This window comes from Hermetia illucens, chromosome 2 (genome assembly GCF_905115235.1).
Source record: "Hermetia illucens chromosome 2, iHerIll2.2.curated.20191125, whole genome shotgun sequence".
NCBI classification, from domain to species: Eukaryota; Metazoa; Arthropoda; class Insecta; order Diptera; family Stratiomyidae; genus Hermetia; species Hermetia illucens.
In genome coordinates, this window is record NC_051850.1 from 28211947 (window position 1) to 28235723 (window position 23777).

Genomic DNA, 23777 nt, shown 5'->3' on the forward strand with positions numbered 1-23777 from the left:
ATAACAGGCACACTATATCCATCAGAGGGAGCTGTAGTGCCTAGTGTATTTTATGGTAATAATAAATTTCGTTACATTTGCGACAAGTACCCTTTTTTTCCAAAATCATCACAACAATCATCGAAAATGTTATTGTGTTGTGCTCAGGTTAAAACCTAATGTGGGTCTGAGGAACTCATACCAGTTTAATTGTATGAAGTCGACCAGCTTCGGATTGCAACAGTAGGAGCATTGAGGAAGAACTTTAACGTTCCCTCAGAGCAGTTTGTTTCCTCACTTAATGGAAACAGATAGTGTATTTCCTGATCCCATTTCAGAGGCTAATATGCCCTCAAGGGTGCTACATAAAGTCATCAAATCAAGCATAGCAAAAACACTTACCTGTTACCCAAATATGTGCTGTTGAACTTAGGCTTGGCTGTCCTTGATCCGTTGCAACTAACGTGAAATGATGAACACTCTGCGTCTCGTGATCTAAGCCCTTCTTCAAATACAGGACACCATCGTTAGCATCCATATGAAAGTATTCCGAGGTATTTCCCGAATCAGTTTGTATCGTGTACGTAATCAATGCATTCTCTCCGGTATCATTGTCCCGGGCATGAACCTTGAGTATGGGTGTCCCGAATGGAGCTCCTTCCGATACTGTTACATTGTAAATATCCTGCTCAATTTCCGGTGGACAATCGTTCACATCCTGTACAAGGATAGACACTGGAACTTCAGCTGAAACTCCAGTTACACTATCGGTGGCTCGTATGATGAGTTCGTAGTTTTGTTTTCGTTCGTAATCTAACTCGTCGACAACATATATAGCGCCTGAATTTGTAGGAAAAATTGATACGTTAGAAACTTTATTGGAGGATGAAAAAATTTGATTAAAAGTGCTTCAATGCAACAAGAGTGAATGATTTTTAGTTGCAGCAAAGCTCAGTGACATAGAAAATATCCACTTTCGTGGGATAATATCGTACATGAAAAACGTTGGTTCGTTTTTCGGAATGTTAGTTTGGATCCAGTTCCCACAGCAAGACCACATACTGGGATGTCGAAGCGATAAATAATTTCTACCATTCACTAAGTATTAAATACCAGACCATGCAGTAATTCCAGCAACGTGAGGCTAACTACTACGTGTTGTGTTAATACGATTTATAAATATCAGGGTTAGTTATGAGCCCATCAGTCTCTTCCACCCGAATTCACACATGCACATGGTAATCTTCTGGCGACACGGACCCGAAGCTAAATTAAAAATTCAAGAAATTAAGTTGCGCGTAATGTCGACCACATATCTCCGGAGAACGTAAGATATTACTCAAGGTATCTCGCGGTTCCATTAACAATTCATCGCCACTAATATAATGCCTCACGAATCGGAATTATGTAAATGCATTAAAATACTCATTATTCGTTCCTCGCATACGACAAACATACAACACCGTGAAAATACGTACAGAATATGCTAATAAGCGCAGCTTGCAAGCTGCATTCAGATACGTAAGGTCTATCTTTCTAGCTGGCTACAGTCCAGATAGAGTCATTTTCGTGGACGTTATTTGTACGTGCTGAAGGTAAAATTGTAAGTAGCCATGCAGATATGATCTGAAATGGGCATTAGGTACCGTGCATGTGGCCCAAGCGGAGCATTTGCATAAAAATGGATAAATAAAGAAGTCTGGGAGGATGCATCCACTACTGGATTCTCTTTTATTCTAATTATGAAGCAACCGATGCACACTATCGCTCCACGAATCTCACGTCCTTATCTGGCTGGTATTTCGTAGGCGGGCTTCAAAATATCTTTAAAATATGAAAAACCTTTGACTTTCCTTGGGTACTAAATCTATCTTATGCGAAAGTGCCGGAATTTAAAGCAACGAGTTAACGACACTCGAAAGATACTTTTCAACTTTATCCGTTTTCTAATAGTTTAAGTTGAATCTCCAACAAATCTCTCTCGATTTTTACAAGGACATTACGAGGCAACAAATAAACTTTTAACTCCTTAGTTTTCTCCTTAAAGTAAGTAGAAAAACTTCGGAAACAAATGGGACCAAATTCGAAGCGATAGTGTGCATCCACTCCTGCTCCCATGAAGAACATTCACAAACAAATTTATATGTACGTAATCCAAAATGCACGCTGATAATAATGTGTGAAAATAGTCAGTTAAAAATTACATTACGGATACTCACACGGACCATTCTTACTATCAGGTGCTGCAGGAAAATACATAGAATCTTCGTTGTAATTTATGAAAATGTACAGACAAAAAATGTATTTTAAGTGAGTTGCTGATATCCTCGTTCTGAACGGGTTAGTCTTAATGTTTGTAAGTATGTACCTGTTATCATCTCTACGTCAGAAACTTGAATTATTCATTTCTTTACCAACTACTTTAATTAGATACGAAAAGTGTAAAAAAATAGAAAGAAAAACTAAAGAAAAAGCACTAATTATGCTGACATAAGGGAAACTTTTTATCGATTTTCGTCTCCTGTTTTCCATTCAAAAAGTAACTAAATTGAATAATGTGGAAACAACAATTGTAGATAATATGCAACGGGTAGCGATAAGGCACCAAACGAAACGTAACGTAAACGTACAGTTCAGGATAATTACCATACATGAAGCCCGGTTGCATGCAATCCGGTTCTGTGAAAATTCCACTTCCAAAACCGACTCTCATTTCGAATGTAACTTTCCTTTCTGTTATTCCTTTTTCTTCATTTTTCCATTTTTGTTTTGCGGAATGGCAAAAAATTCATTCATAGTCGCCTTCGCCACTATTCATGTTTAGTTTGACGTTAAATGTTTCCGAAACATTATGTTCAAAGTGGATTGAAAGAAGGAAATTCCGACGTCGTTATCAAGGACTTATCGTAATTGAATTCTGGCTTTCGTGAAACAGTCAAGTGGGAGTTGATTGTATACAATTAGTTGACGCTTTTCATTTATTAAAACCACCACCTCATCGTTGTGTGAAACAAGGACTCTACAATTAAGAATTGAGGTCAGCATATAAACCGCTGAAGGAAGACGTGACCAAGGGAGCATCATCTCCAAGAAATTGTGGTCCCATTAGAGAGGGCTCATAGAAATCTTAGATCTTGTACACAGATTATTCCCCTCTTTTTCTGGGTGACGCTACCGCGCCAGGTTGCAGCAATGTGTGTGATTCTGACTCACTAAAACCGCCCCACTTTTCCGCCCATATCCCCTGGGTTACACCAACACAACTAAGTCATGGTTCCGTCGCGTTTTTCGGGCTCGTTCGAGTACCTGCAACTTCACCTGCATCGCAGTTGCTACTCCGTTTATCCCCAGTCTGCTGTGGACCTCAGCATCTCTTCCACGAAATTGTGGGGTCCGATAACGGCGTTGAGGGCATCATTTAACCTCCTTCTTTCAATCGCGAATCTCGGACAGTGGAGCATAATATGTTCCGGGTCTTCGGGTGTAGCGGCGCATTCGGGACAGTCTGAGGACTCATCCAATCCGAAGCAATGCAAGTACTTCCTGTATCCTCCGCATCTCGTACCCCCCCCCCCCCCTGGTGGTAATTTAATTCATCATGCTTGCCCTCGACCTATCTCTCACGGGGATCAGTGTATTAGTCCAGTGGCCTTTTTCGGAATTATCCCACCTTTGCTGCCATCTCCTCTACAACTCCTTTCTAAGGGCTTTTCGGAAGCCTGCAGTCACTTCGATCGGATTCACCCTCCTTCTCCGATAGAGATAGTATGCCTCATTCGCAAGAAGATCCATGGGAATCATCCCCACGATGGCACACACTGTCTCACCTGATACCATCCTATATGTACTGCAAACCCTCAGCGCGATTGGCCGGTTTGCCAAACTTACCCTTCCCTGATTGTGCTGATGTGTTATCCAGGACGGATTTCACCACCCCTCTGATAAGCATCCGGCGACTACATTTTGGCCCTCCAATATTAGGCATCATCCTTGCTAGAGATGAGCTAGCCTTGACTGTCTTTTCGCGTACATAGTCCAGGTGCCCCTTGAAGCTCAACTTGGCATCGATCATTACCCCCAGATATCTAATGATCAATTCTGAAACGACCTCATGATGTTATTGTTGGTTTTCCTGCGATTGGTAATAAGGACCGCCTCCATTTTATCTTCCGCCAGGTCCAATTTCACTATTTGGAGCCATGCTTTGATAGCATGAATCTATTTGTTTATTTAATGAAGACAATATACAGAAAACAAATTGCTTATTTAATATTGTCCCCCAGAGGGAGGAGCAAGTAAATGGCTTACGCTTAAAACTAGAGAAGGAGACAAAGTCAAAGGACCCAAGCTGTAGAACGTTGTAGGACCGGTCTAGACTCGGGATCGGAGAGTGGAAGTAATTCTCGAGCTCCGTGAAGGGTACTTCAAAAATGTCCGCACTACGTGTGGAATGAGAGGAGGTCCGGAAAGTAAGAAATTGGCAGAGCAGTCCATCAGTCAATTGCCAAGTTTGAAAAGTGTAAACATATCAAGGAAGATACGGCGTTTCTGCAGGGAGAGAAGATTGAGGGTGCGGAGTCGTGGAAGGTTCTTTTTGTAAAAGAGGGATCGGATGAATTTGCGTTGTACAATTTCAAGAGTGCGACAGTCACGGATGCGGAAGGGGAACCAGACTACACAGCAATATTCAAAGATGTTTCTGACAAGGGAATTGAAGAGTGTTAAGGAGGGCTGAATTGAGGTAAAGTCAGAGGAGAAAAGTAGGATAAAAGCAGACATTTGGAAGGTCTATTGATGATGTCAACGAAGTGGGAATTGAAACGAAGTTTGTCGTCGAATATTACACCCAGGTCTTGGAAGGAGGTCAGTAGTGAAAGGGGTTGTCCACTAAGAGAATAGGAAGAGGATGTTGGGGACCTTCCTCTACAGTTAAGAAGGAACAGGTTAGGAAGCCCATCGGGGCCGAGTCCGAAATTGGGGTTAAGATTACCACTGGAGAACTCAACCAAGGAAAGCGTAAGGAGAGGAATGGCCCGCGATTCGGAGCAGTCTGCAATTGGAAGAGGCGTAGAGGGTGGAGGGGTCGAAGGAGAAAACACGGAAGAGAAGTAGGTGCAGAGAAGGTCGCAGGATTGTTGTGGAGAGTTGGTAGTGGAGTGACCAAAACTGATAGAAGGAGGGAGAGATTGAATGGGACTACGAGAACTGCGAGTGTGAGACCAAAGTGTTTCAAGTTACCGTGGGCAAGGGCGGCTTCGACGCTCAAAAAGTACCATTTATGCGCCTTTTTAATCATTGACTTCACAGTAGAGGGCATGGCCTTAAAGTGAGCAAGGTTGGCGTCATCCTTAGAAGCCCGCAACTTCTTCCGCAGTACATGGCGAATGTTATTAAGAATCCTCGTTGTGAACTAAGCTGGGTACGTACCTAGGCAAGCAGGAGAAGAAGGGGCATAACAGAAGGGGAGATCGGGCAGGATATTGTAAAAAGGTCCTTAGAGCTTGATCACACGTTGAGTTGTTTAATATATGCACCCAGTTGAAAGACGCTAAAGCTGAGTTCAGACCGTCAAAATTGGCTTAGCGGAAGTTGAACTTAGTAGATATACGCTCGGTTTTGGAGTTTGAACGAGGGAGCTCCGCTTCAAATTCAAGCGCGGGGTGGAGACCGTCAGTTTTGGGATACGAGGATGTACAGGAAAATAAACAGAGGTGGCGCTCGGGGTGATTGGAAAAGAAGAGATCGAGTGTGTGGCCTAAGGAGTTTTCGGTGGTATTGAAATTCAGGGCAGAGTAAGTGCTCATAAAGGAAGAAAGTAGAAAAGAAAAATGGGAGAGGTTGTTGGAAGGAATTGGAAGGCCAGGATGATTAGGCCAGTGGAGCATGGGGAAGCTAAAAAAAAAGGAAGGAGAGAGGAAAGGGAATTTGACAGTAAGGAGTTCAGACAAAATGGCAAACGATTCTTCATAAAGGTTAGAAACGCAAGCGCAGGGGACGTATACCCAAGATACAATGAACGGGAGGGAGTTGGACGGGAAGGAAAGCAGAGCAGCACAATCAAATGGAAAGCCAAAGGAGGAGAGAATACAAGTGCGACGGGCAGTGTACCTTTTATTGTAATTAGAACCCCACCGCCGGTCGACTTACGAGATGCATCCCGCTCCTTCTCACAGCGGAAAGTGGAGTACCCCTCGGGGAGCTTGGAGATTAATATGGCATCGTCCAGTCAGCTTTTGGAGATACAGATGGCATGATGTTGCTGAGCCAGCATGAATAAATTGAAGACCGCGAGCTTGGTTCTTAACCCCCTAGCATTCTGATTAAACAGATGGACAGTAAACATAGATCCAGTTATATTGCTCGACGAAGCAAGCGAGCTGTCCTGAAATTTACCCGCGAATTGGGGCGCTTGTATGGCTTGATGAATACATACGTTAGGCCAGAAAGAAGGGTTGCCGAGGACGTTAAATTCGTGAGGATAAGTCACCTTGACAGACGCAATCACCCGGTCGGTCCTGTTGTCTTTTGTCAGTTTGACGCAGGACAGAGGAGAAAGTAAACCAACTTTGCTCTTTATGTACTCCAGTACAACGTCCGTAGAAGTTGCGAGCGCTAGCCTGGAGATGAAGAGCTGTTTAAGTGGGGACACCACCTTTAGCCCAGGACCATTGGTATGGGTGGATGAAGTACCAGGAATAGGCTTCCTAAAGGTGACATTGTGATCGTACTGGGTGATCTGAATGTCAAGGTGAGATCTGACAATACCTTGCTCGGTCATGTAACGGGAAAACACGGACTTGGCGACAGCAACGATAATGGTGTCCGGATAGCTGAGTGGTTAGAGCGCAAGGCTGTCGTACGGAAGGTCGCGGTTCAAATCTCACTGGTGGCAGTGGAATTTGTATCGTGATTTGACGTCGGACACCAGTCGACTCAGCTGTGAATGAGTACCTGAGTCAAATCAGGGTAATAATCTCGGGCGAGCGCAATGCTGACCACATTGCCTCCTAGTGTACCGTTACGGTCTTGAATGAAGTGCTCTAACACACTTCAAGGCCCTGATCCAACATGGATTGTTGCGCCAACGATTATTATTATTATTAACGATAATGGTGGGAGGTTCCTGGATTTATGAAACTTCGATCACTTCGTCATTGGTCGCACATTGTTTGAGCATAGAGCCTATCATAAGATTAGTTGGGTTTCAACTGACCGGCACCGTACGAGCAATGAGATTGACCACTTCGCGATCAGTAATAGCAGTTGACTCCCGGTTGTGCCTAACAAGAGAGGCACCATCTGATAGTTGCTCACGTTCGCTTGTGTGTTGGGTCTGATACTTCTCGCATCGTTGGGGTAGCTGGAAGCTGCCAAGTTCAACATCAACCGCATGTATAATCCAGCTGTTACCCGGCGGCGGGAGAGCTATCTTGCTGATTGGACGATAGGTACACTGAGTAACTCGCCTGCGAATATCGGTCTTTTCTCGGGTACTAAACAGGTTATTTAACGTTGTACCTGCAGTTAATGCAGATCAGCTGCTTCCACTCGTACGGAAATCTTGGTAATATGAGACACTTCCTAGTGAGTGGAAGAAGGGAATGATAGTCAAGATTCCAAGGAAGGGGAAGCATTTAAGCATTAAAAATAATCCTAGAACCTTTTAAGCATTAAAAATAATCCTAGAACGCATCAAAGAACACCTCGAAAGTTTGATCGACAGAGAGCAGGTTGCTCTCTGGTTTCCGGTGAGGATCCTCCTGTATTGACCACATCAACACCCTACGGATCATTTTGGAACAGTGCATGGAGTTTAGATACTCTTTGGAGCTTTGGATAGCGTAAACAGGGAGTGTATCTGGAGTTCTCTACGCAGGAGGGGTACTCCATATTAAAAGCCGGAGGCACCGAAAAGTATTCGCTGTCCTTTCTAAAATCTAAAAAATCTGGCCTGACAATATCTCAAACGAAGAGCTTAGTCGGCGTACAGGTCTGGCATTCTTACACACTGTGATCGGAAGGGGCCGATAGGTCGCACATTAAAGACGGACGACAATTGCTCTGCGGGCTGATTCATGCAGTGTAATCCACTCTCTCAAGATGGCCGACGAGTGGGTCGCCCCAACGGGCACTTGGCGCAGAACGGTGGAGGAGGTGTGCGAGCATCTCGGTAAGTCGTGCGGGAGTTGAAGAGCATTTCAGGTACGCTAACAAGGGCGTGCAGGTATGATTGATGCACTACACCTCACCATAGGGTGAACGGCAACCATAGATATGCATATCAATCCGATTTTACCATTTAGTGCTGAGTTAAGCATGTGGTAAGTATTGACAACGACGTAAAATCAAAGCCATGATAGCACCATGGCATTTAATTTTGTTAGGTTCATGTAAAAGCGTATAAACCCTCTCCAATTTGTTACTCAGCATTTTCAAATTTAAATGCCCTCCACTGGCTAAATTGTGCATAAATTCAGTTGTTTGCGTGTGCAGCTTAATAGTTTCATTCCCGTTCAGTTTGTTTTCCCCTTCCAACCCCATAATTAAGGGAGATTGCACCATTGTTATTTTATTATTTTACAATCCACTCCCTTCCAATCCATGGGTGGAGTTCAGGACAATAACACGATAACGGAAGCAATTAACCTCATAAGAGTCAAAGTTCGCTTGCACCTCCATTACGGGGGAGGATATAGTTGCAATAATTTGCAGAAATTCTCCTCAAATTAGGTGAACTACGAGGGCTTTTACTGCGAGTACCATTATTGCTATTAGCAGGGCTCATGTGGCTCCCACATTTGTACGGCAGAGTTTTGTAATAGACGGAATTTGAGCACATATTGCTTGTTCGTACTAATGAAGGATTACAAGTAATTGCGGATATTCAAGTAGAGCAAATGAAAACGGTTCATGGCACTTCAGTTCGGTTCGATTCTGCTCGTATTTCATATGCGATTCTGCATCTTCCACAGGGGATGGTTGCAGTTCTATTGGAAGGGAGACTGTTGATGCAGATCTTATTGAAATTCCGAAACGCATATAACCGTTTCTAAGTTCTAAGTTTTCGGTCGGATGATTTTATCGGGGATTCTGTTGTTCTATTCAAATGTTCGGAATATTTGAAACCATTGGAAACTTCAATTTATTTTCCCAGGGTTGCTTTTCGGAAATGTTGTCCGACATAATTGATGGAATTGTTGATGTGTTCCCTGCTACTAGTTGGTAATGAAGCTGTCCTCTTCAGGTTTCATACAATGTTAGTGTACGGTGCAATCAAGTCAGTTCCAAAAACCATGAAAGGGGTGGCTTGTTGCCCTTCTCAGCTCATGTCTTTAATGCAAATAAATTGAATGAAACTTGGGCTAATTATGGCAAACTGCTCACACTGCTGCCACCATCATTGCTCCTTCTAGCAAATCACTTCACTTCGGTCACGTGCACACATATAACAAGGACGAAAAAAGCGCTTGGTACCCCACACTCTTAAGTTTCGAAAATTGCATAGCTCCAAAATAATTATCCTAGAAAATTACTTCCGTCATTTCCATTGCAGTCGACCACAAAATAAAAAGAAAAATAATCTTGTCCCATGCAGGGATGGTTGCTGCATAGTAAAATGGTGAAAAGTAGAAGACACCAGGTCGAGTCGCCCCAGAATGAAGAAGTGGCTTGCACTTGCGGTGCATAAGCAAGGATCGAAAAAAGAAGCGAAATACCGAAAAAAGGAAAACAACTCGAAATTGTATGGTGCAGGAGAAAATCCCGCAGCAGTGAAATAAATTAAATTTGCATAATAGTCAGGTTGTATTGAGGCTACTTTCGCGGTAATCACACTAATACACCACTAACTGCATGGAAAAGCTCCTAATGAAATAGTACCTACTTGAAACCGGTAGTACTGATGGAAAATAAAAAACTTCCTGGGTTTTTCTTTTGGAGATTTTAGTAAATGAAGCGGAACTGAAATTTTCGACGGAGATTTTCAGACTTGCAATCCTTCTTTCAGTCATTTGGTAGTTAATTGAGAATGGCTACCTGTCTGTATTCTATTAAATTCTTCACTGAAAAATAATACTAAATGTAGTAAATTAACTCAGTGATGAAGGAGACGGTACTCCAGGGGAGTCTTTCCCTTTTGAAATACCCCATCGCTACTTCTTGAATTACGCCTAGAGTCAGATTGTTCAGACTTTGTAATTAGCTTAAGGATGCTAGTGGATAATTTTTGGTTAATTAGCTTCAGACGGGTTCTCTTTTCAATAATTATTGGTCTTCCCATTTTTCTTAGCCGGGCCATCAACAAGCTTCTGCGCAATCTGAAAGAAGACCTGAAAATCAGAAGAGTCCATTAAGAAGGCTCAACATCGGAACTGAGAAAGCGGGGAGCAGCGGAAATCTTCCCGCAAGAAGGGGATTGTTCCCGAGAAACGTAAACCCGAGCACAAGATAGGGGAAATCTAGGATCCGTCAGGGGTGAAAGCAAGATTCAGGAAATCTTCCGTTAGCTATGCTAATACGATAAAGAGCAATCGACCGGTTATCCTGTCGAAAGTATTTCCGGAGCAAATACTCACTCGTGAAGAGCAGGAAATAATTGAAGACTCGTGGTCATGGAGATGTGTGGGAGAAAGAATAAAGACTTCGCGTTCGCCCTTATATGCTTTCGACAAGCTCTTCCACTGTTAGGTTGCGCGACTAACGCCACACCGGAATGGGTAGGGACTATAGTCCCTAAATTACCAGAGTGGAAGGGGACGGAACTGTCGACAAGTTTTGAAGATGACATATCAAGGGCAAAGCTTCTACGCCTCCTCATCACTCAAAACATAAATCCCCACACGGTTATGGAGAGTTTCTAGAAACAAGGAGGAGGGCAAAGGCAAACTCCTCACGATTGGGGTAGTCGACCGATTCCTGGAAACAATTAAACGTCGTAACTGCCTCATCAGTTCCAAATTTGGTGTCATATCTATGCACGTGCTCAGGAAGAAAGCAAGGAGGAGGACCGAGGTCCCCGAAGGAATTGCGGAAGCCATAGAGGCTGAAAGGACAAGACCGAGCAGGAAAGTGGTCCTGCTGCCCACGGATGAGGAGAAGCTAAATGACCTTGATGTAGGCTTTCTGGAATTGAAGTTGGACAGCGAAATAGAAAGAAGTGCCATGTCGGAGGAGGAGGGTAAAGCTCCGACACTAACGAAATCGATGAATAGCACCGAAATATCTGAGGTAAACCTCTACCACGCAAGCTACATCTGCAGTTATTGCAAAGGCAAGTTCGAAGGATAACATTGGAACAGTGCCCGCTTAAGAACCCTGCGTGTACCGGGGGCAGATTCGCGTTCTGCAAGGAAAAAACACGCAGGTAAACTGGAATTCCTGTTGTGAAAAACCAAGAGCTTGCATAATTCTCAAGCGAATCGAAAAAAATATATATGTCTTTGAGAGTTTTTAACTGGAGACCTTATGGTCGTCCAAGTCTCACCAGAAGCCAGAGAGGAAACTCGCGAGGCATTCATGACAACAGGATACTTCCGAGGAGACGATACCCGGATTTCGCCGGAAGTAGTCGTTAGACTGGCGAAATTCTGCGAGAACAAGGCACAACCACTTCTTCTCGGTTGCGATACCACCGCCCACCATGAGGTCGAGGAAAGCAACGACATTAATCAAAGAGGTATCTCCTAGAATTCCTTTCTCCGTAATAAGTAAGAAACACACAATGTAGAGCACGCCAACATTGATGACCAGCACCAGGGACATACTAGACACACTCTGATAAGCGGCTTGGTCAAGAATTGCAGAGTGTCGACTGAGGATCACAGAATAATAAGATTCGACATTGAGGGCAACTCGGAAGTAGAATATTAAGGAATTCCAGGATATTGGGGAGGATTTTAGCGAGTAGCACATCAAGTGGTATCTCGTGACATTGAGTGCTAGCTTACTCATTTAGCATCAACACACTAAAGATCGCAAGAGCATTTTCAGTGAAGACGGAGCAGAGGTAAGCAATTTAAGGTCATCTGGGCATAGTAAGCGCCATTGGAACAGGGGAGGTCTTTGATGCAAAATTAGCAATTTGGAGCCTAGCATAGAATCTTGGGGAAAGGGAAGATGAAACGGGAGAAGAGACAAACGAGAAACTCTGCAGGTTTGATTAGAAAGGAAGGAAGAAGGCCATGTGATAAGAGGGAATATCTTTCAGTTGACGGATGTAAAGTAAGAACAAAGTAAATCATAGGATTGTTATGGGAAATAGGGCTAAATAGCGCAGATACTTGAGAAAAGAAGGAAAGTAATTGAGGAGGAGATCGAGGAGGATATTGTCAACAGTGCTCACAGTATTAATCGTACGTTATGTAAACTAATATGCGATTCCAGCTGATTTATGCTAAAGCTAAATTGAACTTGACTGATTTATGGGCAGCGTTTGAGTTAGACCGACAGAGCTCTGCTTTGACTTCAAGAACTAAATGGTGTGCATCGATTCAGACAGACAGTGATTTACAAAGAAACATAGTGAGACAATATTCGGGCCGGTTAGGAAGAGATCGAGAGTACGAGCTAAGGAGGCAAAAGAAGCAAGAGACCGTGACCGTATGAAATTCAGCCAAGTAATTTTTCATAGAGGCCGTGGAAGTGCACCCAAGCAACAATAAACGGAACGAGTTAAGTGGTGATTTACATATATAAGACAATCATAAAGGAAGGAGAGTAGGAGAATCTGGGTACAGCCAGTCCTTATCACAGCAGCAGCTTCGGCGACCCCAAAGCTCACTGTTTTACCAATAAGCCAGGCTCTTGGAATATAGATGGTATGATGCTCTTGAATCAGCACAAATAAAGTAAAGGCCCCCAGCTTGCTCCTTAACTTCTCAGATTTTGGTAAAATAATCGAATAGCGACAATGGAATCAGATACATAGCTCGACGGGGCACTTGGTATTCCCTAAAATTTACTCCTCGCGAATTGGTTGTAGGCATTTGTATAGCTTGATGAACACACCTTAAGGCGAGGAAGAAAAATCAGCGATTCAGTCTAATTCGTGGGGATATATTTTCTCTGTGCGGCAAGCGATGGAAAAACTGTTGGAATATGGACACCAGTTGCACCATCTATTCATCGACTTTAAAGTCGCCTATGACAGCATAGCCAGGGTAAAACTGTACACGACCATGAGAGAATTCGGTATCCCGATGAAATTGATAAGACTGACTAGGCTGACCCTGACCAATGTGCGAGGACAGATAAAAGCAGAAGGGTCACTCTCAAGACCATTCGACATCAACAACGGTCTACGACAAGGGCATGCCCTATCATGCGTCCTCTTTAACCTGGCACTCAAGAAAGTGATCCGTGATGCTGAGGTAAATGCAAGGGGTACCATCCTCTTTAAGTCCACCCAACTACTGGCCTATGCTGACGATATCGAAATCATGGGAAGAACCACCCGAGACGTACAAACTGCCTTCATCCAGATCGAGCAGGCAGCAATCGAGGCGAGATCTTGGGCTACGCATCAATGAAGGCAAGACAAAGTATATGGTGGCAAGGTCAGCACCGAAAACTAACCAACCAACAACACCAAACCGCACTGGTCAAACAGGAAGAATAAGGATAGGAGAATACAACTTTGAGACCGTTGATAATTTCTCTTATCTAGGGTCGAAAATCACAACCGATAACAGCTATGATGATGAAATCTGCGCACTGTTGTTGTCAGCCAACAGAGCCTATTTCAGCTTACAAAAACTGTTCCGCTCGAGCTCTTACTGTACAAGACAATGATCTTGCCAGTCCTCATGTATTCCTCGGAAATTGCGAACTCTTGGCCGCGTTCGAGAGAAGAATCCTCCGAAGAATTTTTGGCCCCCTACATGAGGATGGACGATTCCGTAGCTTACATAATGACGAAATCTTTGAGCGATACCATGACCGTCAGGTTGTGGATGAAATCCGTCTCAATAGGTTAGAATTAGAGGGGAGAGTGAGTTGTCCACTGTTCATGGGAAAGAATGTTAAGTGTCCTCGAAAAATTTCCAGTGATCGAAAATAAAGTGAGAGATTCCTTTTATACGATAAGGTAGCTGACTTGACGGAGACTTAAAATAGCAGTTATTATTATAAAAATCCCAGCGGTGTACCCTTCGTTTGTAAAAAACATTTGAATTTTCAAATGACATTACAACACTCCATGAAAAACAAAGAAAACTTCGATTGCTTTCGGTAAATTTCAGCGGGGTGGGAAGAAATTGTGTTTTATTCAATCATCTTCTGTCCTTCTGAGTATTTGCAGCGTTAAATTTTTAACTATCCGTGTCCGGATAGCTGAGTGGTTAGAGCACAAGGCTGTCGTACAGAAGGTCGCGGTTCAAATCTCGCTGGCGGCAGTAGAATTTGTATTGTGATTTGACGTCACATACCAGTGAACTCAATTGTGAATGAGTATCTGAGTTAAATCAGGGTAATAATTTCGGGCGAGCGCAATGCTGACCTCATTGCCTCCTATAGGGTACTGTAATCCGGTGATTACAAGGCGCTGATCTAATATGGATTGTAGAATCAACGATTATTATTATTAATTTCTAACTCAATTTTTGGGTTTATTCAGTGAAAAGGATTATCAATTCAAATTGAACACTGATTGTAATTAAAGAGCTTGGAAGACAAATTTTCGATTAAGTGGCATTAATGACCATAACTCTCCAAATACGTCGTGTTGGAATTCGTCATCATTATTAGCGGAAAAAGCGGAAGCGTCAATCCGCGGAATCTATATAAAGGTAAAACTTGCACTGATTTGTATACCGCCGATTCGTGTAATGTTTCCAATCTAAGGTTCAGAAGCCAATAGACTACCATTTCATAAAAAGGATAAGAAACTTGAACTACTGAGCCATGCGTCCCTTCGTCAGCAGTTATTGGACCATCCGAAAAGACTCCTGTCGGCTTCGCAAGTCAGTGCTTCAAATCTCGCGCTACGGCAAATGCAGGAATGGCAGCAGGAATTTGAGGAAACAAGGGTTGAACTGACGAGACCTTGTAAACCCCACTCTTGATAAAATGACACTAAATCATTCAATTCTTTTACTGATGCTGGCAAAGTACGTCAAATATTCAGTGAAAGACAAACAGTGTTTTTTTTATATTTTGCATAACAAAGTAGCCAAATCTTTGTAACAAATAATCGAGAATCATACCCGTCAGAGCTTTGAAGGGAAGGACACCTCCACTCCATCTTTAAATTTATTATTAATCAAATGGTGATCCTTATTTTTTCTACATATTTTCTTTTTTAAATATTTTTTTTCTATCTTTAGGGACTTCCTCTTCCCCTTCTCCTCCCTAACTCCGCAAAACTCATATAAATAAAAGGCATCCTCCAGCATAATGACTTGAAGATGCCAAGCCAGGCTGAGGACTTCAAAGGCCGCTCTTCATCGCATATCTGAGGCAGCAGACGCATCGATTGATCGAGCATGCAATCCGTCCTGAACCTTCCCTCTCGATCGCTCCATACACGTGGTCGAGTAGTTTTTTTTTTAGTTCATCTCCAAGTTTAGATCTTGCGTTAGGTTCGCGCGATGTTGCGTATTAGTTTAATTTCCAGATTCTAGTGCGGAAACATACCTCGGTTAGCCACGGATCAAGTTCTGTTAAATGACACGTAAAGGATGGAAGTGTTCGAAGAACCTCCTACATCCCCGAGACTGGCTAGAATGGAGACAAAAACTTCAAAAACAAGAACTTCACGGTCAATTTCACCAGTTTTGAAATTTTTGGGATAGCTTTACCCTCTTGATCATCTCCGGATTTCGTCATCAGCTTCATTCAGCTTCTCAAATAGTGTAGAATCACCCGGCATCCTGAACAACGGATGAGGGTGAACAACTAAAAGACGGAAAAGAAGAAGCAGAGTGGCGTCGAAATATTAGTTATTTCCAAGGAAGAGGATATCTGCTATGTCGGTATCCAACGGTTTTGAGTGATATCGTGAGCTGTATCTGACGAATACAAAGAAAAACGGGATTGATGCTTGAATTAGAGACTTTCATAGGAAATTCAGTGGATATTTTCTGCAAGAAGTTGGAAAAGTTGTGAGTATAGCAGTCTGAGGTTAAAGACGGTAAGTAGGAGATTACAAGGGCTGAAGGGCACGGTGACCACAGGACCACCTTTATCGACATTGGAACGGAGAAAAACATAACCGAAGGCGGACTGCAAGAAAGAATATTAGAATGTTGGTTGGTCTACCAGAACGCTCGTGCAGAAGGTATTCTTAGCGGCCTTAGAAGGATGGAAATGGTAAGTCAATTGTTTCAACGTATTGATGAGGCACTACAATGTTTCAAGTCAGAACACATTGCCAAGGAACAAAACGGAAGCCGAAACCTTGGAAGCTAGAGAAGGAACGCTTAGATCTCCGAAGTAACCTTAAAAAGGTTGAATTAAACAGCAAAGGGAATTGCTGCTGTATCTTGATACTAGTGAGGTGCTATTTACAAGGTTATGGTGGACAAGATATGTGAGGAAATTCACCACAAGTGACATGCCGACGGCTCTTATTGCAAATATTTGAAACTCTTTTATCGCAGCAGAAATAGGCCGTGTCCTCAATGTCTGAAGTTACTGAAGAGCAGGCAGCAACGATGGGGGGGTTTTGAAAAGATTCGCTGGACTCATACACTTGTCCCGTATGTTGAGGAAAAATGGGTCGAACAAAGGTACAAAGAATTAAATTACAAAAGATACATAGTTCCTTACGGGAAACAGTGATCCAAGGAAGTGTTTGGGTTGAATGGATCTCCCGAAAGTCCCGAATGCACTGCCGCACTCTAGGACCCGAAGTACATTATGTTCCATTACCTGAGTTTCATGCAAGCGGGAGGAAGGTTGAGTGACACCAAGGAAAATAAAATCTTGATTTTCGGCCTAGTGAAGATGTACTCCTGAAGAACTTTTATTGTTACCTTTTTATAAGTATCATTCTGGAATTCATTAAGTGTAAGTGTCGTAAGTGTTAAGTGTGTAGTGACCGCGGCTTCGCGACAGGAGCAGAATCTCATTCATCTCTTTCTGAATTAATTTGCTCAAATAATGCATTTCATAACGTGCAATCACCCTAATGTTCGCCGCAGATTGCACATTATTGAATGCATTCAGGCGAATTAATCATGGCAGAGGGGAGTGATTAGCCGCATCCGTAGGCGCACGAGCATGTTGCGGCAACACGAACTCAAGAGAGTTCAAGGCGAAAGTAGCGGCAATGGGAATCGGTTCCCATTGCCGCTGGAACAGCTGGACGGTGGCGAGGAAAATAACAGTTGGACGGTGGCGAGAAGGAGAACAGCTGGACGGTGGCGAGGAAAGACAACTGGACGGTGACGAGGAAAAGGATAGCTGGACGGTGGCGAGGAGAGAACAACTGGACGGACGGAGAAGAGGAGATATTTCTGGCCTTGGAAGAAAGTGGAGTTGGATGAGGAAACGAAGACAGGACCAGCGCGCAGTGCGAATTAGTGTGATTTCTCGAGTACTTGTGAAATACTTCCACCAACTGTGAAGAAATTCGCGGTAGATATCGATTCGTTTCTGGCTACTTGTCGCCAAATCTGTCAGTGTCACTTTTCTGCAGTGCCTAACTTTCTAGGAATTAGTGCGAGCCCGTCGCGTTAACGAATAACTGTATCTTGGAGTTGATAGCACGTGCTCCAGTGTGGCCAGTTAATAGATGCAGTGGGCGGTTACATAATTCCACAAATAAACATTCCGGACACAGCCACCTTAAAAAAAACACCAGTTACCCGCGGTTCAGAAAGTTCGTGGGTCGACTTACGGTTGTTGGGATTTTTCTTGAATTCTTCGAAGGTAGGTGCGGTTTTCAGAGGTGATAAAAAGGGAAGTTGCTTGCGACTGGATGCCTTCCGAGAAACAAAGTGGGCGATTCGAACAAAAAAGTGATTGCTAGAGCTTGCGGTTTATTGCGTTTTTTTTTTTGAGGTTGTCACCCCCACCCATATTTTACGCTTTCGGAGCTACTAATAGTTGTGACTTCTGCCATTGTGGACAATTGTTCAAAGATTTCATTCGTGGTTGTTACAAATATTGTGAACTCGTATATATCAGTTGCCACAGAAGTTCTCAATCCAAAGGAAAACTAAGTAGTAGATCGTAAATTTTTAAATTCCCATAGTAATTTTTCAATTTTTTTTTTCTTTAATTTTTCTTCTATTTTTTTAAATTAGTTTTTTTTGTGTGTGAGCAATATACGATATTTTTTTAAAATAATTTAGATTAATCTGAGAACTTCCTCCCTGTCTCTTCCTCCTTGATCCCGCAAAACCTTTTTTACGAGGGACATCCTCTGAAATAATGGCCTGAGGATGTCAAGGAAGGGTGGGAACCTCAGGGGCCGCGTCTCAATCACGATTTGAGACAGAAGTAACGATGATCGGGATTGTGATCTTCCCTCTTGATCGCGGCACTCGGGTCCGGAGACTTACAGCGCGGTCGAGTTGTTTTTTCTTTTTATTTTTCAATTTTAGCTTGCGTTCTGGTTTTTATCGTTAGGCCGTCACGAATTCCTTCATTTATTGCCTTTTTTTAAAAGTGTTGCAGACCCACGCATCGAAAAAGACACGTTAGTTTTGTAATAATGACACGTGAGGGATCAAAGCGCTAAAAGGGCCCCCCACCCCCACATGCCCGAGCCTGGCTACCACCGAGGCGTGTAAGAACGTGTCGACCGAGCACTTTGATGGAGCTTCAATCTTTGCGAGCAGCCCTTCACGATCAATTTCACCAACTTTTTAGGTTTCTGGGATAGCTCTACCCTCTAGGTCGTTTTCGGCCACTTAGGATGATCGTCTTATTCATTTAAGTTGATTACAACTGCCTTAATTCGCTTAGTACCTTACATTATACTACGTTACGCTACATATGTACGTTGCTTCCACATTCTCTAAACAAAAGATAAAAAAAATTCAGATACTCAACTGTACGCTCTTTTCTATTCAAAACTACTCGTGTTAGTAAATCCTTCATAAAAAAAAGTTAAAAATTTGAAAATGTCCTACAAAATGATAACTAACGACCCTCCGTGGAAATGATTGTTTAATTGCTTTGTATAATGTTTGCAAACTATTGTTAAACCAAATACAAATTCAGTGAATATTCCAAATGTGCCGCCGTCACCTCGAGTAGCAACACCAAATGTATCTGCGTATCTGAATGTTATTGAATCTACTTGGATAAATGGATATTCGAAATTCTAGGTTGCCGTGATATTTTGGAAACGCTTGCACCACGATAGCGGCTTAGTGGCGAGGGTTCCCTACGGCAAGTGTACACAGGCATGGTCCATTATACTCAGCAGAACAGTTTCGGCATTTTAATTAATAAATAACTTCTAGTTAGGATAGTTACGATCCTGCCGATGGTATTTCATTCTATTAGGTCTAGTGTTCATTTGAACTGGTCGTCCTGTATCTAGGCCTATGCATATGCGTACTTACCGGTATTGAAGTCAACAGCGAACTCTTCCAATTCGTTGCCTTTTACGATGGTGTAGATTAGCTTTCGGCCTAATGGACTATCCGCCTGTATCGCCACGGATAATGGCGAGTACACTTCGATGTTCTCATAAACAGTATCGGAGTAGAACTGTTTATTGAATACGGGCATAGATTTGTCAATAACCTGAAATTGAAAGCGCAAAGAAAACATGAATAGCATTTCGAGATAATCAGCAAAATGGCAATTATTATGGAACAGCAAATGTGGGAAATCAATGAATAAATATCTTCTGCACTTTATTCGCTCCAGTGAACTCTTGCAAACGCGAATTGTCATTTTCAATTAAATTCTGAATCAATTATTATCGCAATTATCATAATATTTGCCCGATTGTCAACACCAGCAGAAAAAACACAGCAGCAGAGACACGATTCCCAGCTTTGCTTGGAATAAATTGAAACATGGAAGACCTCCATGATGACGGGCCGATAACTCTGTGAATTATAAATTTACAATATGTCACTTAATTATCGCAATAGTTGCGAAAAACAACGGAGTCTGCAGTCTGTCTGCTCTGGCAAACATTATGCATCAATACAAGGACGGAAGCAAATAAAAACTACAACCAATAGGCATCCCGGGCCCAGTTGGTTGCAAATTAAAATGGGGGATGAACTTTTGACATCCTTTCGGGATGAAAGTTGTAATTTGATTTTATTGTTTGCCGGAAAATTTATCATTGTTCAAATTTTATGCACAAGTTTGGGGCGGTGAACCTGAAAATTTCCATTTTACCCCGTGCAGAAATTAATGCAGAATTCAGCGGAATGCCACGGCTGCCAAACAATAATGGAGAAAAAATCACAACATGCAGTCAATATTGAAAATTCATATTAGCTGAACCCTCAGTAAAGCAAATATTCAGATATTTCTCATACCTTTGGACAATTTCGACTATGCAGCTAATGAAAAATCAGCACTTGTGGATACGAAGCGTTTCCATGACGAGAAAGATGTGGGGGATGAAATTTTTTGAAAAAATAATTCCGATTCTCTCCGGGGAAAATTTTATTGAAATTCTCAGAAAATTTCGCCTTTCCGGCGTAACTATTAAATTCATTTCTCGGGGGGTCACAGAACCCCATATCATCGCAACACAACTGACTTCAGTAAACTCTAAAATGCCAACTACCAATCGAATCTCAATCTGATTGCTTTAGTTAGTTTAGTTAACTGGGGGGAGCCGCAGCTCCGAGCACTCAGGCCATTGTTAGGCCCATTGTACTATCCCCGTAAGTTGCCTATTCAATGGCTTCCCGCCTACGGTGTTCGCAGGCTTTAGCGAATCTTAGAGTGTGAAGATTCTTCATTGAAGAAAACCTTGCCAAGGTGTCTTTTTCTGAGATCTGAGGATACCGGGCAACTGCATAAAAAGTGCAGGGCTGTCTCCTCCTCCTCCTCACATTGGCTGCACATAGCCGAAACCACTACCCCAATCTATTCCATATGGTAGTTTAAGGGGCAGTGTCCCGTCAAAAGCCCTACTAGGGTTTTCATGTCCCACTTCTTAAGGGACAACAAAAATGCCGCTCTAATGGCCCTAGGCTCTTTCACAAGGATTTTCGCTTGCCGGCAAGAGTCCAAATTTCTCCACTCGGTTGTGTGAATCCTTGCAATTTCACCCTTCAGAGTAGATTTGACAGTAGATGGTCGGATTCCAAGAGCTGGTTCTGGCCCCACCATTGTGGATCCAGACCCTTGGCGAGCCAGTCTGACAGCCTCCCCATTACCGGCGATGTTAGAGTGCCCCGGCACCCACATCAAGAATGTTTCGTTCAGTCGGCCAAGTTTCAGCAGGACCTGCTGACAACTCCACACCAACTGGCTTGATATGTTGTTGCCATTTAGTGCTGATAATGCCGCCCGACTGTCGGAACAGATTCGAATGGTGCGACCCTTCCATTTTTGTCGCAGACATTCTTCTGCGGCCAATGAAATGGCATATATCTCCGCCAGGAATATGGTCGCCATCTTTCCGAGGGGTCGGGCCAGTTCTATACTCGGATTCTCCGAGAACACCCCTGCGCCCGATCCATCTTCCATGACTGACCCGTCGGTGAAGATTATTAGGTCTGTAATCTGAAAAGACTCATGGTCACTTGTCGACCATTCTTCTCTTTAGGTGATTACGACAGTGTATGTCTTTTCAAAGACGAATCTGAAAACCATATGATCGGTCGGTATCAGGGCTACCGGATGTTTTCCAAGGAATTTCCAGATAGACGCATGACCGTTTGATTGGCCGAGCCTATATGCGTCGTTGGCCGCTTTCCGTTTCACCTCCAAGTGAATTGGGGGTAAATTTCGGATAGCTTCAAGTGCCGCAGTTGGCGTAGTACTCATTGCTCCAGTAATACTCAAACAACCAAGTCTCTGAATCTGCGTTAGCAGATGCATGCATACATCAAAATGGGTTTTATTATGGATGTATACATCCAGTATATCCGTTTTGGTGAAAGTCCCCAGGTCTTACCTATTGCATTCCTACAGCACCAGAGTAATCTGCAGGATTTCAGATATTGTTCCTGGATATGATGCTTCCATGTTAACTTGGAGTCGAAATGTACTCCTAAGTACTTGACTGTTTGTGCCAGCTGAATTTCCGTCCCCTCCTAAGGTGGGTAGCGTGTAGCTGCCCCACCTGACGTTCCTAGTGAGCATAACTAGTCCAGTCTTCCTAGCGTTCACCGTGGGTCCATTGCAGAGGCACCATCTGTGGATTACATGCAGAGTTGCATTCAAACGGTCACATACTGTGAAAGAACCCTTCCCTGTGGGCAGCCCCTGAGACACCCTGCTTCAATAGACTTTTGGCCGACCGATATGTGGATTTTTCTCCACTCTAGCATGTGAAGGATCCAACTGGTTAGCAACGGTTCGATTCCATGCTGTCTTGCCGCATCAGAAATTGCCGCGAATGAGGCATAATTGAAGGCACCTTCGATGTCCATGAATGCGCCTAAGGCGTATTATTATTGCTTAGCAGGCAATTCAACCACCAGCGGAGAAAAGGAAAAAAAATGGGCAATATTAGCTAACATAGCAGAAGTCCACTGCAACTTGAAGCATCTGAGGGCAGGCTTAGATGGGAGAACTGCAGGATTAATTGGGAGTGCTGATTGATTAGGCGACCCCAATACATGTATGTCTAAGCAAACTCAGCAGAGGCCACATGGATTTGAGATGTGATGGTAACCCCAGTAAAATTTGCAGATATCATGGAAAGTGACATGGACGTTCCGCATAGATGGAATAACTCCACCTAACCTCATCTCTTCATTAATGAGCATTAATGGCAGCGGATGAAGAGGACTGACGAAATGAACCTCTTCATCATACGCTCCTACTACGGAATATCGCCGGGGCCGGGGACAACATCTTACGACCCCTTGCTGCACCAGAGATTCGTCGAGTGTTTCCCGCAATAAGCGCATGTGACTGTGCAGCGAGACGCAGACCAGCACCGCTTTGCTACTCGTAGCGGCACAATCCCGGACATCATCAAGGAGCATGTTCGAGTTGAGGTGATCGCGGGAACTGATGACCGAAAGTCGATGGGGGCAGAGGCGGCATCAACAACACCATGCCGCACTGCAGACAACACTTTTTAATACTTGCCGAAGCACTCTTCTCCACCGTCCAGCTGAAGTCTCCACTGAGATTCGGGACGAATTCCAAAGACCGTGTATAGAATTGTCGAAAATGGATCCTTTGCATAGACCAGGTATTCGCAGGCTCTATGCATCTCCAGCAACTCCGAGAACTATTCTTCAGGAACGTCGGTGGGACTCACTAAGGCAAGACATTGCTAGGCTGATTCAAATCAACAATGGAAATGACAGCAAATGGGTGAAAAATAGAATGCAGAAGGTTTACAGAAACTATGCTATCCCCAGTGAAACACATGTAGTTGAAATTCTGGACACAGTAAAGCAGAAACTTTCTGTTATATGCAGTCGGTTGTGACGGTATAGCGAAAGTCGCTCCAGAAGTGTTTCTCAGATCTCTCAACGAATCCCAACAGAGCGTCCAGACAGTACAGTTTTCGGTGACGGAAGCAAAGGAATATTCGGATGGACTTTGAGGGTTAACCGCCGTGCCTGGCATGAATTTTGCGGATGTTACCGAAGAGGAAGTTCAATGAGCGATAAACTGCTCGAAGAACGGGAAGGGTCGTAGTCTGGATCGGTACTGAGCAAAATCTTGAAAAGTTTGGCGTGGTG

The 23777-nt window shown here is 43.3% G+C and overlaps 1 protein-coding gene across 11 annotated transcripts in view; it reads right to left on the reverse strand.

The window, feature by feature from the left end:
- The window catches only part of LOC119649845 (fat-like cadherin-related tumor suppressor homolog), a 396664-nt gene that overhangs the window by 59312 nt on the left and 313575 nt on the right, over nucleotides 1–23777 (reverse strand). For 6 of the 11 annotated variants that reach the window (XM_038052197.1, XM_038052195.1, XM_038052194.1 and 3 more), the window contains 3 exons: nucleotides 19494–19677; nucleotides 2199–2243; nucleotides 382–819 (listed from right to left, as the gene is read on the reverse strand). In XM_038052197.1, coding sequence (XP_037908125.1) covers nucleotides 382–819; nucleotides 2199–2243; nucleotides 19494–19677 — 667 coding nt within the window. The remainder of the gene's footprint in view (nucleotides 1–381; nucleotides 820–2198; nucleotides 2244–19493; nucleotides 19678–23777) is intronic. The other 5 variants (XM_038052199.1, XM_038052200.1, XM_038052193.1 and 2 more) reach the window with 2 other exon arrangements.